The sequence below is a fragment of the Neoarius graeffei genome, chromosome 2, assembly GCF_027579695.1.
Source record: "Neoarius graeffei isolate fNeoGra1 chromosome 2, fNeoGra1.pri, whole genome shotgun sequence".
Classification (NCBI taxonomy): Eukaryota; Metazoa; Chordata; class Actinopteri; order Siluriformes; family Ariidae; genus Neoarius; species Neoarius graeffei.
The window spans coordinates 75,658,714-75,679,306 of NC_083570.1; the positions used below are offsets into that span (position 1 = coordinate 75,658,714).

The following is a 20,593-nucleotide window of genomic DNA, read 5'->3' on the forward strand; positions in this document are numbered from 1 at the left end:
CAGCTATCAGTACAAGTTTCCAGATGATATTTCAGCAGTAGTTGTATTTATTTGATAATTGTCCCACATAAACCAAGAATTTTGAGGATATGATTTTTTTTTTTACTCATGTATAATAAATACACATATAGGCCAAAATGTTTTCACCTACTGCTCCTGACTTGACAAGCCTTCCCAACAAGTGATTATTTTTTATTTACAATAATTGGACTTGTGGCAAATTGCACTGCTTTTCTGTATGAAGCACCACAACAGTCTTGCTGAGCAGCTCGTAAATGGAATTAGGGTATTTTCTTTTATCTCCATTACTTCATTCTTGCAGTGATGATTCTGGCTAATGGAAAGTTATGACTACTGGCATGCTCAGACTGAGCCTTGCTGGCTGGGCACTCCAAGCATTTACCACGGCTGGCTGTGTCAGATCCTTACAACGATAATGACTAATGGGTAGCAAAGTGTGTCTGGGCATTTAAGCACTATTCCATCTGCAGAAGTGTCTACCAATACTCATATGTTCTGACCTAATGATGTCACTTTCCTAGTGGTGTTCCCTTAACTTAGCAGACAGTTTAGATCATTCCAGGTTGTGGTTTAGACTATAATCTCCATTTCTGCAGTATTTTCCTGTCTGCTGCCAAGGCAGGTCACTGATGTACATTACCAGTTCCATCTCTCATACACTATGATATGAGACATCTTCACGATTGTATTTTGCAAAGTGATTTACTTTGCAAAATAAAATAATATCATAACCACTTGCATGTATCATTTACCCTGGAGTTGTACAGCAAGTCTTCTCATTCTGACACTCAACCATGAGGAGAAATATAAGAACATCCATCCATTTATCCATTATCCATAACTGCTTATCCTGTGCAGGGTCGCAGGCAAGCTGGAACCTATCCCAGCTGATTATGGGTGAGAGGCAGGGTACACCCTGGACTAGTAGCCAGGTCATCACAGGACTGACACATAGAGGCAAGCAAGCATTCTCACTCACATTAACACCTATGGTCAATTTAGAGCCACCAATTAACCTAACCTGCATGTCTTTGGACTGTGGGGGAAACCAGAGCACCCGGAGGAAACCCATGCAGACACATGGAGAACATGCAAACTCCACACAGAAAGGCCCTGTCAGGTATGAGGTAGGCGGATATATATGCAGAAGTAATATTTATTTGCAACGGTGAAAATCACACAAAGGCAAACAGTGCAAATTGGCAAGCAAACTCATGAACGTAATACAAAGAAAAGGTCGGGCGAGGTGCAAACAGGATATCAAAGGCAGAGAGAAAATGAGAATGAGGAAAAGGCACAGGAAACCAGGAAATTAGAAACATGAAACAAGGCTTGGTAATGTGTACTGACGTAGCATAATACTTTGCACCGATAGTGCATCTGAACAGCCCTTATATAAGTGCACATATAGCTCCTTAATTATGTTCAGGTGTGTGTCATTAACAGTGCACGTGCTAGAGTCCGCTCGATGCACATGCCACCTGGGGCGCGCCTTCAGGTGCAAGCACCACAGCACACAGGACTGACAGACCCCCCCCCCCCCAAAAAAAAGGCTCCCTCCAGGAGCAAAAATCCATCCTTCTTGGCTCTGGTGGGGACTCGGGTTCAGGCTCAGGACAAAACTTGGACTCCTGACTTGCACTGCTCTCAGGCTCTGGAGATGGCTTGGGCTTGAGTTGTGGAGATGATTCTGGACTGGACTTGGGCTCTGGGCAGGAAGCACGCTCAGACTCTGGACTTGACTTGGGCCCTGGACTTGGCTTGGATCCAGGACTGAAAGTGGGCTTGAGCTCTGGACTGGACTTGAGCTCCGGAGATGGCTTGAGCTCTCGACTGGACTATGGCTCCAGCTCAGGAGATGACTCAGGCTTGAGCTCTGGATCTGGCTTGGACTCAGGGCTGGTAGTGTGCTCGAGCTCAGGACTTGACTTAGGCTCTGGACTGGACTTAAACTCTGGACTGGAAGTGGGCTTGAGCTCTGGACTTGACTCTAGTTCGAACTTTGGACTTGACTTGGATTCAGGACTGGATGCTAGTTCGAACTCAGGACTTGACTGTAGTTCAAACTTTGGACTTGACTTGGACTCTGGACTTGACTCTAGTTCGAGCTCTGGACTTGACTTGGACTCTGAACTGGACTCAGGCATGGGCTCAAGCTCTGTCAAGCTATGGTCCTGGCTGGGCGGCAGAGGGATGACGACATCATCTTCATAGCCAGCTGAGGCAGAGGTCACTCCGTCGTCTTCTGACACTGGTTCTGGAACAGGCTCAGGCTTTGACTTTGGCATAGGCACTGGAGCTGGTGCAGGCACTGGCTCAGACTCTGGTGTGAGCTCTGAAGCTGGAGCTGACACAGGCACTGGCTCCAACTGAGGCACTGGTTCTGGCACTGGAGCTGATTCCATCTCTGGTGCTGGCACTGGTTCTGGAGCAGACACTGGCACTGACTAACTTTGACTCTGGTGCTGGTTCAGGAGCTGGCACTGGCTTTGATGCAGGCTTTGGCTCTGGCACTCGAACAGACATTGGCACCTGCTCTGACATTGGCACTGGAGCTGGCTCTCGTTCAGGCATGGGTTCTGGTGCTGGTTCTGGCTGAGAAACCAGCTCTGGAGCAACGGCCTCCTCCACTGCTGCTGAGTCGGCCATAGGTATGGTCCCCCCCAAAAAAAAAAAATTCATGGGATTCCTCCTTTTCTAATGATTCAGAGATGAACTAGAGCATGGCTAAGAAAGTCTGTAAGCTCTGAAGGCATGGGTGCTCGACCCTGATGAGGGAATCCACCCATTGGTGTGCTTGTCCATAAATAAAAGTGAGCATGAAGCTTACCCAAAGAGGTTCTGGTGGCTTAGGTTCCTTGAGGTCCTCAAAGAACAGATTGCACTGTAAACTGAATCCCCTAGGATGATATATTCCATATTAGGGTGCTGGGGGACTCCAATCAGAACTCAGCCGGAAATACAAGGCGAGGGGCTGAGACAGAGATACCCAGAAGCAGCATGGAATTGCAAACTGTAATACTTCCGCTACATCCATTTCTTGGCAAAATATTCTATCAGGTACAAGGTAGGTGGATGTATATGCAGAAGTACAGGTAGTCGTCGACTTACGACCTATGCGACTTACGACTGATCGATTTTACGACCATCTAGTTATGACTGGCAAGTGTTTCCCAGCTGAGCTAGCTGAGTGTACGACAGTTTCCACCCCAGCTCCAGGCAGCGCCTCTCGCCGCATACAACAGTTTCCGCCCCAGCTCCAGGCACATGCGCAGTCTCTCTCACGCGCCCTCACGCACTCCGTCATACAGTTTCCGCCCCAGCTCCAGGCACATGCGCAGTCTCTCTCGCGCGCCCGAGCGCACCCCGTCATACAGTTTCCACCCCAGCTCCAGGCACATGCGCAGTCTCTCTCGTGTGCCCTCACGCACTCCGTCATACAGTTTCCGCCCCAGCTCCAGGCACATGCGCAGTCTCTCTCGCGCGCCCGAGCGCACCCCGTCATACAGTTTCCGCCCCAGCTCCAGGCACATGCGCAGTCTCTCTTGTGCACTCCGTCATATAGTTTCCGCCCCAGCTCCTGGTTTATGAAACAAGCAAGCACTCCCGCCAGCCCGAGCACTGCAACAGCTGATGATGACGTAGACGACCCCAGCCAAGCACCAGTGATGCCAGCGGTCACTAAATTTTGTATTTTGTTATGTTTTACATTTGTATTTTGGTATGTTTCAAACTAAAATGTTTTCTATTTTTCACACCTGTATTTCGTATTATATTTATATTAAATGAATTGTACTGTACGCAGTGTAGTATGCAGTGTTTGACTTAAACCAAATAATGAGCCAAGGTAATGAAATAAGAAAATGTTGATAAAATAAGACTTTAAGATGATTACAATATCATTACACATCACGATATACTTACGTTCATTTAACATAGGCCAACTTATGACCAGATCGGTTTACGACTGGTCAGTCATAACCAAACGCAGTCGTAAGTCGACGACTACCTGGATATTTATTTGCAACAGTGAAAACCATACAAAGGCAAACAGTCCAAATCGGCAGGCAAACTCATGAACGTAATACAAGCAAATGGTTGGGCGAGGCACAAACAGGATATCAAAGGCAGAGAGAAAACGAGGAACAGGCACAGGAAACCAGAAACATGAAACAAGGCTTGGTAATGCATACTGATGTAGCGTAATACTTCGCACCGATAGTGTGTCTGAACAGTCCTTATATAGGTGCACATATAGCTCCTTAATTATGTTCAGGTGTGTGTTGTTAACGGCGCACGTGCTAGAATCTGCTTGACGCACGTGCAGCCCGGGGCATGCCTTCAGGTGCACACGCCACAGCACACAGGACTGACAGGCCCCCATTGGTCACTGCGCTCGAACCCAGAACATTCTTGCTGTGAGGTGACAGTGCTAACCACTACACCGCTGTGCTGCCAATATAAGAACAGTAACAGGAAAAAAAAAAAGCCAGAGGTCCTTGTGGCTTAGAGCAACATTCATGTATTATTTTAATCCACTTCTGCAATGCTCTAAATATGTGTGGTGAGAGTGCTTGAATAAAAGTGTGTGACCACATCCTGTAATGAGCTATATGCATTGAAAAGACCAATTAGAAGAGGGCAGTGTCTTGCTAAAGCATGGTCAAAAGGACATGCCTCCCTTTGTATGGGAGTTTTTCTGTACTCCAGAGATAGTAAGCAGGAAGTAGCATTTGCCCAGAAAGCAATTAAACACTTGAAACAGAACCCAGCATATTATGCCTCATTTACTGCTCTCAAATGTTGGATGAAAGATTCAGTAGCACAGAGTGTAACACATTCAGTTGCAAAGGAGGTCAGTGCACTTGAATCATACTTGAATGTGTATCTGTATGTAGATTCAACTCCTATACAGGAGAAGATTAAAGTATCTTAAATGTTTGGCAGCCTGGAAAAAAAACACTTCACTTGGAGAAATTTTGACATTATCTATAAGATATAGTTCTGAAAACTACAATCTTACCTGAACCAAAATACAGTACCATCTCTTTTGCGTGTATCTCAACCAGAAGCAAAGTTCTAGAAAAAAGTTAAAGTTTGTCTTTAAACTGTCATACAGGAGCATCACATTTTGACAGCCAGTATCTGTTTCCAAACTGAATTAATTAGGCTTATATTCACTTCACTATGACACATAGCTATCCAGCAACTTGATCAAAGTTTGCCTTTCACTGTGTGAGGAAATCACACTAGCAAGGTTTCAGCAATCTTAAGGCAGCCTGACAGTTTTTGTCACCATGTTTGTTAAACTGCTCTCCTTACTCAACATGATCTTATTAGGAAGATAACCTGGACAAGGTACAACCCCAATTCCAAAAAGGTTGGGACAAAGTACAAATTGTAAATAAAAACGGAATGCAATAACTTACAAATCTCAAAAACTGATATTGTATTCACAATAGAACATAGACAACATATCAAATGTCGAAAGTGAGACATTTTGAAATTTCATGCCAAATATTGGCTCATTTGAAATTTCATGACAGCAACACATCTCAAAAAAGTTGGGACGGGGCAATAAGAGGCTGGAAAAGTTAAAGGTACAAAAAAGGAACAGCTGGAGGACCAAATTGCAACTCATCAGGTCAATTGGCAATAGGTCATTAACATGACTGGGTATAAAAAGAGCATCTTGGAGTGGCAGCGGCTCTCAGAAGTAAAGATGGGAAGAGGATCACCAATCCCCCTAATTCTGCGCCGACAAATAGTGGAGTAATATCAGAAAGGAGTTCGACAGTGTAAAATTGCAAAGAGTTTGAACATATGATCATCTACAGTGCATAATATCATCAAAAGATTCAGAGAATCTGGAAGAATCTCTGTGCGTAAGGGTCAAGGCCAGAAAACCATACTGGGTGCCCGTGATCTTCAGGCCCTTAGACGGCACTGCATCACATACAGGCATGCTTCTGTATTGGAAATCACAAAATGGGCTCAGGAATATTTCCAGAGAACATTATCTGTGAACACAATTCACCGTGCCATCCGCCGTTGCCAGCTAAAACTCTATAGTTCAAAGAAGAAGCCGTATCTAAACATGATCCAGAAGCACAGACGTCTTCTCTGGGCCAAGGCTCATTTAAAATGGACTGTGGCAAAGTGGAAAACTGTTCTGTGGTCAGACGAATCAAAATTTGAAGTTCTTTATGGAAATCAGGGACACCGTGTCATTCGGACTAAAGAGGAGAAGGACGACCCAAGTTGTTATCAGCGCTCAGTTCAGAAGCCTGCATCTCTAATGGTATGGGGTTGCATTAGTGCGTGTGGCATGGGCAGCTTACACATCTGGAAAGACACCATCAATGCTGAAAGGTATATCCAGGTTCTAGAACAACATATGCTCCCATCTAGACGACGTCTCTTTCAGGGAAGACCTTGCATTTTCCAACATGACAATGCCAAACCACATACTGCATCAATTATAGCATCATGGCTGCGTAGAAGAAGGGTCCGGGTACTGAACTGGCCAGCCTGCAGTCCAGATCTTTCACCCATAGAAAAAATTTGGCGCATCATAAAACGGAAGATACAACAAAAAAGACCTAAGACAATTGAGCAACTAGAATCCTACATTAGACAAGAATGGGTTAACATTCCTATCCCTAAACTTGAGCAACTTGTCTCCTCAGTCCCCAGACGTTTACAGACTGTTGTAAAGAGAAAAGGGGATGTCTCACAGTGGTAAACATGGCATTGTCCCAACTTTTTTGAGATGTTTTGTTGTCATGAAATTTAAAATCACCTAATTTTTCTCTTTAAATGATACATTTTCTCAGTTTAAACATTTGATATGTCATCTATGTTCTATTCTGAATAAAATATGGAATTTTGAAACTTCCACATCATTGCATTCCGTTTTTATTTACGTACAATTTGTACTTTGTCCCAACTTTTTTGGAATCGGGGTTGTAAATAAAAAAAAAGTTGGTGAAACATAGTTATGGTTTTTAAAGTGTTTCTAAAAGGTTTTCGAAGAATGTTGTGGGCAGAAAAAAAATTAAACAAAAAAACCCCAGTTTTTAGGTATTTGCCAGAATTCAGACATACGTAGTGATCCAAAGGGTTTTGCCAGACTGCTGTGCAAAAACCTAAAGTATAATGAAAGCACAACAGACTATTACATTACCTGAATAAAATTGTTACAGCATGTCCCTAGTCATCTATCCATCCATTTTCTATACTGCTTATCCATTGTGAGTTGCGGGTGATCTGGAGCCAATCCCGGCTGACATTGAGCGAGAGGCGGATGTACACCTTGGACAGGTTTCCAGTCTATTACAGGAATGACACAGAGAGACAGGCAGCCATTCACACTCAGATTTATACCTATGGGCAATTTAGAGTTGCCAGTTTACCTAATCTGCATGTCTTTGTATTGTGGGAGGAAACCAGAGAACCCAGAGGAAACCCAAATAGACACAGGGAGAACATGCAAACTCCACACAGAAAGGCCCCAGTGAACCAGCAGGTTCAAACCCAAAACTGCTAACTACTGCATGTGCTGCCCTGTCCCTAATCATGCTGTACATGATTCATCTGTAAACTTAAAGACAAAATGTTTGTTTTTCCCTAGTCTCCTATCAAGATACAAGGATGGAAACTTTGTTTGCATCTGATTTTTTTTTTACGACATGAGAGAAGTGTAGTCTTTCTTTCCCACCACCCCTAGTGAAAATGCTCAGAAGTTTCACGTGAAAACACATTGCATGTTCTGATGTCAATTTCAATTGTCTTTAAGTATCTCTACCATACTCACTGCATATTTACACTCACCTGCCACTTTATTAGGAACATCCCTACACCTGCTGTTTTATGCAGTTATCTAATCAGCCAATCTCTTGACAGCAGCACAATACATAAAATCATGCAGATACAAATCAATCGCTTCAGTTAATGTTCACATCAAACATCAGAATGGGAAAAATTGTGATCTCTGTGACTTTCACTGTGGCATGGGTGTTGGTGCCAGATGGATTGGTTTGAGTATTTCAGAAACTGCTGATCTCCTGGGGTTTTCACACACAACAGGCTCTAGAGTTTACACAGAATGGTGTGAAAAAAAATATTGAGTGAATGAGGGACAGTTCTGTGGGTGGAAACAAACACCTTGTTGATAAGAGAGGTCAGAGGAAAATGGCCAGATTGGTCTGAGCTGCCAGGAAGGATATAATAACTCTTTACAACTGTGGTGAGCAGAAAAGCATCCAGCACGCAACAGCAGAAGACCACATTGGGTTCCATTCCTACCAGCCAAGAACAGGAATCTTAGAATCAAGAACAAGTTCCTATTAAAGTGGCTGGTGAGTGTAGACAGACATTTATTTAGTATTAGTGCAAGAGAATGTATATTTGTTCTCATTTCCACACAAAATTCTGACAACCATTTCCAATCCATTGTTGAGTTACCAGGATAATATGTGAACTTGTAATCAAAACCAGCTAATGTTACAACAGGTTCAGGTCTGGATAAAATCATATAAATAGTTGTTAACTTGTTGCTTATTAGAAAGATTTGTCCTGATTCAGTCTTCTTTTACTTATGACCGATTGTCCCATTAGCAGCATACAGAAACAACTGCAGCCTTGTTCCCTGACATATCTGAAATTACAGGCTCTCAGCACAACCATGATCTCAACTTGAAATCATGAACTAATAGCTGTTTTTCAACTTTTAATGTCTCCTGCAGAAAAGGTAGAAGTAGAAAAACACAAACTCAAGACTCAAGAACACTGGTCTGACTTTGGGACAGTGTTTATGAAAGAGCAAAAATAAAATGCACCATTCTCACATCTTGTAAAATACAGGGCTGGAAAAACATGAGGAATGCAGTTAATATAGCTAACTAGGATAAGAACTCAATATTAGCCTTTATTTCGTAGTAAAAAAAGGAGAGAACACAAAAGAGTGACAGAAAAAGAGAAGAGGAGTGTAAGTTCTCCAGGAAAACATTGCACCATATACTTGATTCTTTCAGTAAACAGGAATTTCCATGGAACCAAAGAGACTTAATATGGGCTAATGACTTGAAGGGCCTTGTTGGACTCTCTGTGACTCAAGTGAAATGACCAAGCAAAGTATCAATTTATCTTAATTAAAAGGTTGCTAAAGAAAGGGTCATTTTGTGGATGAATGAAAACAGTGGAATAATAATTAGAGCACAAATGGCATGCAGTTAAATATCCTATTATTATACAGTACAACCTCAGACTGTTTTAATCTCTCTCTCTCTCTCTCCCCTCAGGTTCATGATGCTGAGTCTGGAATTTGACCATAGTTGTCGCTACGACTATGTAGAAGTCAGAGATGGTGACAATATAAACTCTCAAGTGATTGGTCGTTTCTGTGGAAATGAGCGCCCCCCTCCGATCCACAGCACTGGCAATTCCCTGCACATACTGTTTGTTTCTGATGGCTACAAGAACTTTGATGGGTTGTTTGCCATTTTTCAGGAGAACTCAGGTAAGACAGAGTGTAAATGCGATAGGAGTTCACATTTTGTGTGCGCGCGCACACACACACCGATCAGTCATAAAATAAAAAACACTGACAGGTAAAGTGAATTATATTAATAATGTTGTTATGGCACCTGTCGAGAGGTGAGATATATTAGGCAGCAAGAGAACAGTCAGTTCTCGAAGTTGATGTGTTGGAAGCAGGAAAAACGGGCAAGCGAAAGGATCTGAGTGACTTTGACAAGGGCCAAATTGTGATGGCTAGATGACTGGGTCTGAGCATCTCCAAAATGGCACATCTTGTTCCCAGTATACACTGGTGAGTACCTACCAAAAGTGGTCCAAGGAAGGAATACTGGTGAACCAGGCAACAGGGCCATGGGTGTTGAAGGCTCATTGATTCGCATGGGGCACAAAGGCTAGCCCATATGGTCCAATCCCATGGGAGAGCTACTGTAGCAGAATTTGCTGAAAAAGTTAATGCTGGCTAAAACAGAAAGGTCTCAGCATTAACTTTTTCAGCAGTTTGTGCTACAGTCCCACCTCTTGATAGGTGCCATTGTAACAACATAACCAATGTAATTCTCTTTACCTGTCAGTGTTTTTAATTTTATGGCTTACGGTATATATATATATATATATATATATATATATATATATATATATATATATATATATATATACACACACACACACACAGTTAGGTCCATATATATTTGGACACTAACACAAATTTTGTTTTTTTACCTGTTTACTGAAACATATTCAAGTTATAGTTATATAATGGACATGGACATAAAGTCCAGACTTTCATCTTTCATTTGAGGGTATCCACATTAAAATTGGATGAAGGGTTTAGGAGTTTCAGCTCCTTAACATGTGCCACCCTGTTTTTAAAGGGACCAAAAGTAATTGGACAATTGACTCAAAGGCTATTTCATGGGCAGGTGTGGGCAGTTCCTTCGTTATGTCATTCTCAATTAAGCAGATAAAAGGCCTGGAGTTGATTTGAGGTGTGGCGCTTGCATTTGGAAGATTTTGCTGTGAAGAAAACATGTGGTCAAAGGAGCTCTCCATGCAGGTGAAACAAGCCATCCTTAAGCTGCGAAAACAGAAAAAACCCATCTGAGAAATTGCTACAATATTAGGAGTGGCAAAATCTACAGTTTGGTACATCCTGAGAAAGAAAGAAAGCACTGGTGAACTCATCAATGCAAAAAGACCTGGACGCCCACAGAAGACAACAGTGGTGGATGATTGCAGAATAATTTCCATTGTGAAGAGAAACCCCTTCACAACAGCCAACCAAGTGAACAACACTCTCCAGGAGGTAGGCGTATCAATATCCAAATCTACCATAAAGAGAAGACTGCATGAAAGTAAATACAGAGGGTTCACTGCACGGTGCAAGCCACTCATAAGCCTCAAGAATAAAAAGGCTAGATTGGACTTTGCTAAAAAAATCTACAAAAGCCAGCACAGTTCTGGAAGAACATTCTTTGGACAGATGAAATCAAGATCAACCTCTACCAGAATGATGGAAAGAAAAAAGTATGGCAAAGGCATGGTACAGCTCATGATCCAAAGCATACCACATCATCTGTAAAACATGGCGGAGGCAGTGTGATGGCTTGGGCATGCATGGCTGCCAGTGGCACTGGGTCACTACTGTTTATTGATGATGTGACACAGGACAGAAGCAGCCGGATGAATTCTGAGGTATTCAGAGACATACTGTGTGCTCAAATCCAGCCAAATGCAGCCAAACTGATTGGTCGGTGTTTCATAATACAGATGGGCAGTGACCCAAAACATAAAGCCAAAGCAACCCAGGAGTTTATTCAAGCAAAGAAGTGGAATATTCTTGAATGGCCAAGTCAGTCACCTGATCTCAACCCAATTGAGCATGCATTTCACTTGTTAAAGACTAAACTTCAGACAGAAAGGCCCACAAACAAACAGCAACTGAAAACCACTGCAGTAAAGGCCTGACAGAGCATTAAAAAGGAGGAAACACAGCGTCTGGTGATGTCCATGAGTTCAAGACTTCAGGCAGTCATTGCCAACAAAGGGTTTTCAACCAAGTATTAGAAATTAACATTTTATTTACAATTATTTAATTTGTCCAATTACTTTTGAGCCCCTGAAATGAAGGGATTGTGTTTAAAAAATGCTTTAGTTCCTCACATTTTTATGCAATCATTTTGTTCAACCCACTGAATTAAAGCTGAAAGTCTGAACTTCAATTGCATCTGAATTTTTTTGTTAAAAATTCATTGTGGTAATGTACAGAACCAAAATTAGAAAAATGTTGTCTCTGTCCAAATATTTCTGGACCTAGCTGTATATATATTCTAAAAATTAGATGTTTACACAAAATACTTTTCTGTATTTTAGCCTCTATAGTATCAATTGCACATATGCCATCGACTAAAACAACCCGATTTGCAGAAATAATTATCATTTTATTCATGCTTATGATTTATTTTTTCTGCATATCATACAGATATTCTTACCTTCTAACCATAATTGTCAACTAAACCACGCCAGTTGGTGTTTGACATTCTCTTATGATTTAAAACTGTTCAGCGTGCACCTCCTCCCCTTGTCTGCATGATGGCACGTGTATATTGGACTCTTCTCACTCCTTTTACTGTGCCTGTCTGGCTGGATACACAGGAAAAAGATGTGAATATGGTGAGTGATCCATCTGCTCCATACAGTCATCTAAAAATAAATAAATAAATAAATAAACAGAGGTTCCCTCTTGTACACTCCTCTTCAGCTCATCCAAGAGGTTTTCAATGGAGTTTTAGATCAGGGGACAGGAAAGGTAAAAACTTCATTTCAGCATTTTTCTGTGAATTTGGAGATTTCTTTTTTAGATAATTGCCCTGCTGGAAGAGCGAAACATGAGCCAGTTGTAGCTTCTTGGCAGAGACAGCCAGATTTTTCAGTCTCGAAAGATTACAGATTTTTCACTATGCTTAAAAGTATGGATCCTTCTTTTTTATGCCCAACCTTCTTTGAGTGTTACCAAAACCTGATGAGAACCAGGTTCCAGTAGTGTGTAGCAAATCCCAGGCACTTATCATTGCCCTTTCTTCTGGCATGCTTTCCAAATAGTTTGTTGGCCTGGATGCAGCATCTAATTGTTGACCCCAAAATGTTACCATCTTCCACAAATCTCTAACTGAGATACTCACTGAAATGATTGCCTCTCTACCCATCTTTTTCACTATGTGTGAGGGCAAAATATACTTGCATCATCTTCCAGGTAGGCTCATGACAACTCAAGCTGTTTTAAACTTCTTAATTATTATCCTAAGTGTGGGCATGGACATTTTCAGACATGTAATTAATTTTATAGCTATTTCCTTATTTATGGAGGTCAGCACACATTTGTCTCATTTCATGTGTGCATTCTCTAATATTCTTCATATTCATTAATGATTAAAGGAATCTGGCCTGTGTGTTTCCTCATATTTATAACCCAGTGAAACAGAAAGCAGTACAGAATAATATAGGTGCTTTTAAACATTCATGTGAACTTAAAAAAAGTAAACTATAAATGGAAACATGCTTAAATTACATTTTATAACAAAAATTTTATAGGTGTCAGTAATTGTAACATATGTGAGAAAAATATATATTTATTTTATGAGTCTTTTTATTATCTGAGTTATTAGTTAAAGGATAGAGTTTTCTCATAAGGTCAGTGTGGAATTAAGTTAATTAACAGACATTCTTGCAAAACTGTCATAACGTCACAAGCCATCTTATACAGTATATACAAATCTGACTCTATAGGGAAACCTATAGAGTATTTCAACATAGTACATTTTAACATATTTGATATCTTCAGATGTAAAGCATATATTTTAACATGTTTGTTTGTTTTTTTCAATAGTCCCAAATTTGAAATGCTAACCTCAGAATAGGTACAAATGAGTCAAGAAATGTTTATTATTCAAAGTTTAAGAATTGGGAAATGTTAGAAAATGAATTTATTTTTTGGAGCAATATAATCTAATTGTAAAAGGACAAAACTTTTATCACTCTAATTAGGCACTTGCGGCACACCACATTTTTTATAGTTAATAATAGTACTGCCTCTGAGTCTTTTATCCATATGTTTAATGTTTTTATCATCCAAATGTACTTGCCTTTAATGAAAAACTCATTTCGAGTCTCTTCAGCATGTGACAGTAAGCAGTTAATAAGATCCATAAACATTTAGGTTTCCTTATTTTAATTGCCTGGTGTATAGCAATAATACTGATTATACTGGAATAAAAGCATAAAGAATCTGGAGGGGATCAACCACCTTTAATTGGCAGTAGAGTATTTGTAGTGGAAAATTAAAGTTCAGTAGTAAATTGCTTTTTGTGTCAGTATACATTGTGTACACAATGAGTTTGTGTGAATGTAATGGCAATGAAAAAGCCACCGGGATTTTTCTAGATCATCTTCCACTCTCTAGACTCTTCAGTTTTGCTTTCCCTCCATCTGTCTCATATGTTTGTGTGTTTGGATGCTGCTACACATTTCCATTTCCTTGCTATTACAATACCCACAGCTCCTGTGAACACTGACTAGCCAATGAAAAATGTTTCTGCTTTTTTTTGTTTTGTCTTATATTTTGGGTCTGGTGGTTTCATTTCCATGGCTAAATGTGATGCTGTAAAGCTAATAGCGAGCCAACTTTTCCATGCCTGTAAAATCTGTAGGAGGACTTACATACCACACTGTGACTACATATATCCCTGGTTCCCATGAGAAATATGCTCTAGACTACCAGATATGCATCGAGTGCCATTTTAGAGCTTCACTGCACCTTGGAAAACATGTGGGCTTTAACTTGTACACTTACATCACCTCATCTCATCTCATTATCTCTAGCCGCTTTATCCTGTTCTACAGGGTCGCAGGCAAACTGGAGCCTATCCCAGCTGACTACGGGCGAAAGGCGGGGTACACCCTGGACAAGTCGCCAGGTTATCACAGGGCGGAAAGGAATGTACCAGTTACAAATTCTACTTGTGACCTTATGTGCATACTTACACATTTACATAATACACATCATTTCATAGACAAAATCAGGCTTTACTTGCTGCATATGAATAATCAGCTTGCAGGGGGGAACAAAGGAGTTCTGAACATTTTTGACAATCAGCACCTGCATTGTTTGGAGAGTGTGAAGAAAGGCCTGAGGCTATGGTTAAGGTCATGGCCAGGTTTGGGATTGAGTTTGGATTTGGACTGTGTGTGCTGTGGTTGGGATGACTTTCATTTTATCACCTCACCACAAGAACAGCTTTGTAGAGCATTTAAACAGGGTGGGTTATTCTCTGGCTGCCTGGCTTACATGCTTTCCAAACTGGATATCCAATTGCATTTTTCCCCAGTTTGAGGGATGAGAAGAAGGAAACAGAGGATCATGGAGAGAGTGAGCTGAACTAAGGGAGGACTCCTTTTATCCCATGAATATTAGAATTACATATTACAGCTGGAACATTAGGTTCTTCCTTCTGAGGTACACAACAGCACGGCATTATAACTACCTTGACTGGGAGCCAGTACTGTAGTCATTTATCTCTCCAGACTATGTTTATTTAGATGTCTTAAGCATTGCTCTAGGAATGACACAACTCCATTCCATCCTGTGAATCTCATTCTCACTAAAGCCACAAAACCTGCATATTAAAGACTGGTTTATCCTCACAGAATACAGCTATTTCAGTCCTCATTCTTCATGACTTTTTATTGATTTCCAAGTAAAATATTTTTCTGTCATTACCATGACATTTTACGCTTCATCATGTCTTTGCTAGCTAATGACTCAGTTCAATTATGATGCTCTATTTTAATGTTCAGTAACATAATTGTGGTTTTGTGAATTTTGGGAGCTGTGAAAAGAATTAGAGGAGCTTGGGGCTTTTAGCCTTTAAAGTTTGAAAGGTGTGATTTCTAAGCATTTGTAAATATATACAGGACTATGCAAAGGTTTAGGCACATGTAAAGAAATACTGTAGATCAAAAAATGGCTTAAAATAGTGAAATGTTTCAACATAAAAAATACGATAAACAGAAGTAAGCCATAATAAATGAAACCCAGTCAAAATTTGGTGTGAGATGACGCTTTGCTTTAAAAAAAAAAAAAAAGTAGACTCAGGTACAATGAGTGCAGTTTTAAAAGGAAATGAGCTGTAGGTTTTACTGAGCATCTTGCAAAACCAGCCACAGTTCTTCTGGACGCTTTGACTGTCATACATTCTTTTTAATTTTGCACCAAAACCCAGTAGCCTTCATTATGTTTTCTTTTTAAGCTGAAAAGTGGTCTATTATGTGATATGCTGCTCAGATACAAAACATTTTTTCTGGAACATTTAATTTTGTGCTGGAAAATGAATGTTTGGAACTCTAAAATGTTTTTGTACTGACTCAATAATGTAGAAGTCATAAAATAGAAATCTATAACAAAGTTTGTATAAAAAAATAGGGGGGGCTAAGACTTTTGCACAGTACTGTAGTGAATGTTGTTCAGCTGGGGGGAAACTAATCAGAGAACATTTAGAAGCATTTGTAAACAAAAAATAAAAAATTATGCAGTAGTAAAATTTCTCATATAGTTTCCAGAGAAACAGGATGTTTCAGATCAGGAGTTCACAAACTTTTTAGATAAGCAACCCTAAACAGACATAAATTTTCTCTAACCTCAAGCCTTGCCATTTTGGCATCTCCTTGTTATTTACCATCATGTATGTCAATCCATATTTAATAAATGTTTCATCACATTTTCTTCTTCATTTTCTTGACTTCTGTTGTTCAGCTGCATCAGTCACTCAGTGTTGTCAAGGAAATAGTAGAGGTTGGTGGATGCAGAAATATTTATTGCTGAAATCGTAGATAGTGCAGTGTATTGGGATAAAAGTCTTTTTCATCAGCTGTAAAAGCTATGTGTGGTTTTAAATACTATTATTTTAAATACGAGTTGGTTTTCTTTCCTACTCATTTAGACACACTTTGCTTGCATGGTTGATGAAGGACTTCCATCTGAAACATTTTGATTCTCTGGAAGTTTTGTAATGTAAAAATGTAAATAATATAAGTTCTGTATATTTTTTTTATTTTGTACACTATTGTTGCAATTGAATTGTTATGTACATGTCATCTTTAGCTCGAGGAATGCTAACTAGACTGCGATGTAAATTGTCGACTTAAACCTTCACATAGTATTGTTTTACAGTCCTCATTAATAAGCTACTAACAAATGAAACAAAAACTAGAAGGGCCCTCGGTAGAGTGCATATCTCCACCAAGCCTCATATTAGAATATCCAAATGCTTACGATGTTTATAAACATATCTGGATTTGCATCAAAATCTAATCAATTGTTCCTTGGCCCATGATTCACCTTTCCTCAGAATTTCATCAAACTCTGTTCATTGATTTTGGGTTATGTGGGAACAGACAAACAAACAAATGGAGGCAAAAACAGAACTTTGTTCGAGGGGGTAACAAAAGACATTCAAAATGAGTTGGCAAAGTTAATAACTGCCAGTGTACTGACAGAGGGAGAAGAAGCAACATCTTTGCTTAATATTTTGAGGCAGATCATGCAGGATGAGTGGATGGATCAAAATGAGGTTGATCTCATCAGAGATATATAAGGAAAACTGAAATATATCCAGAAGAATATTCAGATATTTAATTATAAAAAGGAAAATGTAAAAATTAAAACAAAAATATGCAAAATCAAAAACAGAAACAGTACACTAATTGATGTATTTATTTCCTTGTGTATTTTACAAACGCGCCCTTTGCCCTGTAAGTAGCCTAGTCTGATTATTTTAAATATCTACTACTATCTTTAATACTATCACTATCGTTATTACTAATAGCCTATATTATTATTATAACTAATATTAATAGCCTATTACTGATGCATTAATCAGTTTGCTTTTAGAATATTTTTACCGGTAGGGCTTATTATCGCCCCATGGCTCTTTCATCTTTGTTATTAAAGCTGTAGTCATCATCGAGGAGTGTCATTCTTCATTTTTGTCAAATTTTATTTCATCAAGTCAGAGGTCAAGTAGATGATATACCTATAGCCTACTTGACCTCTGATTTGATGAAATAAAATTCGACAAAAATGAAGAATGACACTCCTCGATGATGACTACAGCTTTAATAACAAAGATGAAAGAGCCATGGGGCGATAATAAGCCCTACCGGTAAAAATATTCTAAAAGCAAACTGATTAATGCATCAGTAATAGGCTACTAATATTAGTTATAATACTAATATAATACGTGACGTCACGTGAAAAGGGTCCATAGGTATATCATCTCCAAAGACAGGTACGGTAGTAAAAACAATCGTCTAGTGAAAAAAAAACAACAACAACCGCTCAGAGAAAAAAACAGGCAGAAAGTGCGCCTGCCAGTTAACGTCATATCAGATAAAAACATTAAACGTTATTCAGACCATTAACACCATAACATCAGAGACGAAGAATAAAGTTCATCTTGGAAGGAGAGTTATTTTTAAAAATGCAAAACAAAATCATTTATAATAGCCCAGAGAAAAACTGTCTGAATATGTACCGTAACATCAAGTTATTCAATAGCCTATAGGCCTAAAATCAGGGCTTAATTTGAGCCGGAACATGACGGAACAAGATCCGTAACCTCCGTTGTCGGATCCGGCAGCTATTTTCATTTCATTCGGTGTTCCGGCAGCTATTTAAATGGATCAGATCACCTCCGTGACCATCACAAAGGGAAAAAAATCAAACAATAAATTAAATAAGTAAATAAAAATGTGTTTAGTGTTCGGTTTTGATTTTGATATCTGTTGTTGATTTCTCTCCTATGACATCCACAAAATCTATGCGAAAGGGGAAGGGGGGGAATGGGGTGTATACTTTCGCTCAATAGAACACCAGTTTTTTTGTAGCCGTTAGCTTGCGCTGTGGAAAAAATGGCAAAAAAAACCCAAGAAAGCTTACTAAAATTTTTAAAATGAATTCTCCAACTTGTTTTGTAAACCCTTTATTTCTTAACTATTACTTGAATTGATTGCACTTATGTTTGCTGGCACTGCTTTTAATGAGCAGGAGAAAAACAGGGAGGGCTCGGAAAATGACCGCAGGTCGGAATGGAACCCGGGTCCCCGGATTTATGGTATGGCGCCTTACCCACCTGAGCCACGAAATCCCGCTGGTACTGCTTTTAAATACCCTACTTAAATCCTTAAAATGAGTCATTTAACTCATGTCTTGTATAATCTGATCTCCAATGGTGAAATAAACCGGTTGTGATATGAGTACAGTCTGTTATTTTAGGATCATAATGTCTGATATTATTATTATTATTATTTTACACATACAATAAGCGTGTGTGCGTAAAGTTATAGTAAACCCCCCCGCCTTTTTTTTTTTGAGTTGCTGGACCCACCCACCTCCTGCGTTCCGGGACCTCCCACTTCACAAATTAAGCACTGCCTAAAATCATCTCATCTCATCATCTCTAGCCGCTTTATCCTGTTCTACAGGGTCGCAGGCAAGCTGGAGCCTATCCCAGCTGACTATGGGCAAAAGGCAGGGTACACCCTGGACAAGTCATCAGGTCATCACAGGGCTGACACATAGACACAGACAACCATTCACACTCACATTCACACCTACGGTCAATTTAGAGTCACCAGTTAACCTAACCTGCATGTCTTTGGACTGTGGGGGAAACCGGAGCACCCAGAGGAAACCCATGCGGACACGGGGAGAACATGCAAACTCCGCACAGAAAGGCCCTCGCTGGCCACGGGGCTCGAACCCGGACCTTCTTGCTGTGAGGCGACAGTGCTAACCACTACACCACCGTGCCGCCTGCCTAAAATCATTACATAACTTATTTAAATAACTATAGGCCTATCATTAATAATAAAACACAGGTCAATCAAGTTTATCAAGCTGACGATTTCACTCCAAATCAGCAAATCCATTGAATTCCTCATCCTCGGTGTCGCTTCTGAACAACTCTGCCAACTCCAGCGGCAGACGAAGCGCCGTTTCCTCTTCTTCTGTGTGGCTGTCGTCAGACTCGGCATCAGCTCCAGTTATTCCGCGGTGAAAAAAAAAAATATATATATACGTCGCACCGGAGTATAAGTCGCATGGCCAGCCGAACCATGAAAAAATGTGCGACTTATAGTCCGAAAAATACGGGTACTTAAATTATACATCTAACATTGCCTTGAGTTATCCAAGGTATCCATATGATATGGTAATATATAATAGTGACTGAAGATATATGTCTTATCCTGCAGTGTTGGAGTGTAAGAGGCCTGTGCCACCGGACCATGGCTATGTGGAAAGTTTGGATATGAGGGTCGGAGGTCAGGCTCTGTTTCGCTGTGATTCAGGTTTCACGCTAAAAGGCTTCCACATGGCCACCTGTCTGCTGGATGGGTCATGGAGCACTCTGATGCCATACTGTGGTAAGCAGCTGGTAGAGCAGAACACAGAGACAGTAACTAATGGGTGTTTAATTAAAGAAAATGTAAGGTACACCTGGTGGAAAGCTAGAGTATGCATCATTAAATAACAAATCGGAGCTTATCCCTGCAAATGTTTGATGATTACATTGCACAACATCAGTATAGAATGTGTATTTGGCATGTCTGATGCCATATAATTGTAGATAGAATTGTGCAGTGTCTTGCAAAAGCATTCATCTGCCCTTGGTGTTTATCCTGTTTTGTCGCATTACAAGCTGAAATTAAAATGGATTTTTGGAGGGTCAGCACCATTTGATTTACACAACATGCCTACTACTTAAAAGGTGAAAACTGTTGTTTTATTGTGACACAAACAATAATTAAGCAGAAAAAAAAACAGAAATCTGGAGTGTGCATAGGTATTCACCCCCTTTTGTATGAAACCCCTAAATAAGAGCTGGTCCAACCAATTCAATTCATACGTCACATAATTAGTTGATTAAGATCCACCTGTGTGCAATCAAAGTGTCACATGAACTGTCACATGATGTCTTAT

The 20,593-nt window shown here is 40.1% G+C and overlaps 1 protein-coding gene across 3 annotated transcripts in view; it reads left to right on the top strand.

Annotated features, from left to right (window-relative positions):
- The window catches only part of pamr1b (peptidase domain containing associated with muscle regeneration 1b), a 66,101-nt gene that overhangs the window by 32,480 nt on the left and 13,028 nt on the right, over positions 1-20,593 (top strand). For all 3 annotated transcript variants that reach the window (XM_060914992.1, XM_060914993.1, XM_060914994.1), the window contains 3 exons: positions 9,324-9,541; positions 12,124-12,231; positions 19,867-20,037. In XM_060914992.1, the coding sequence (XP_060770975.1) occupies positions 9,324-9,541; positions 12,124-12,231; positions 19,867-20,037 (497 nt within the window). The remainder of the gene's footprint in view (positions 1-9,323; positions 9,542-12,123; positions 12,232-19,866; positions 20,038-20,593) is intronic.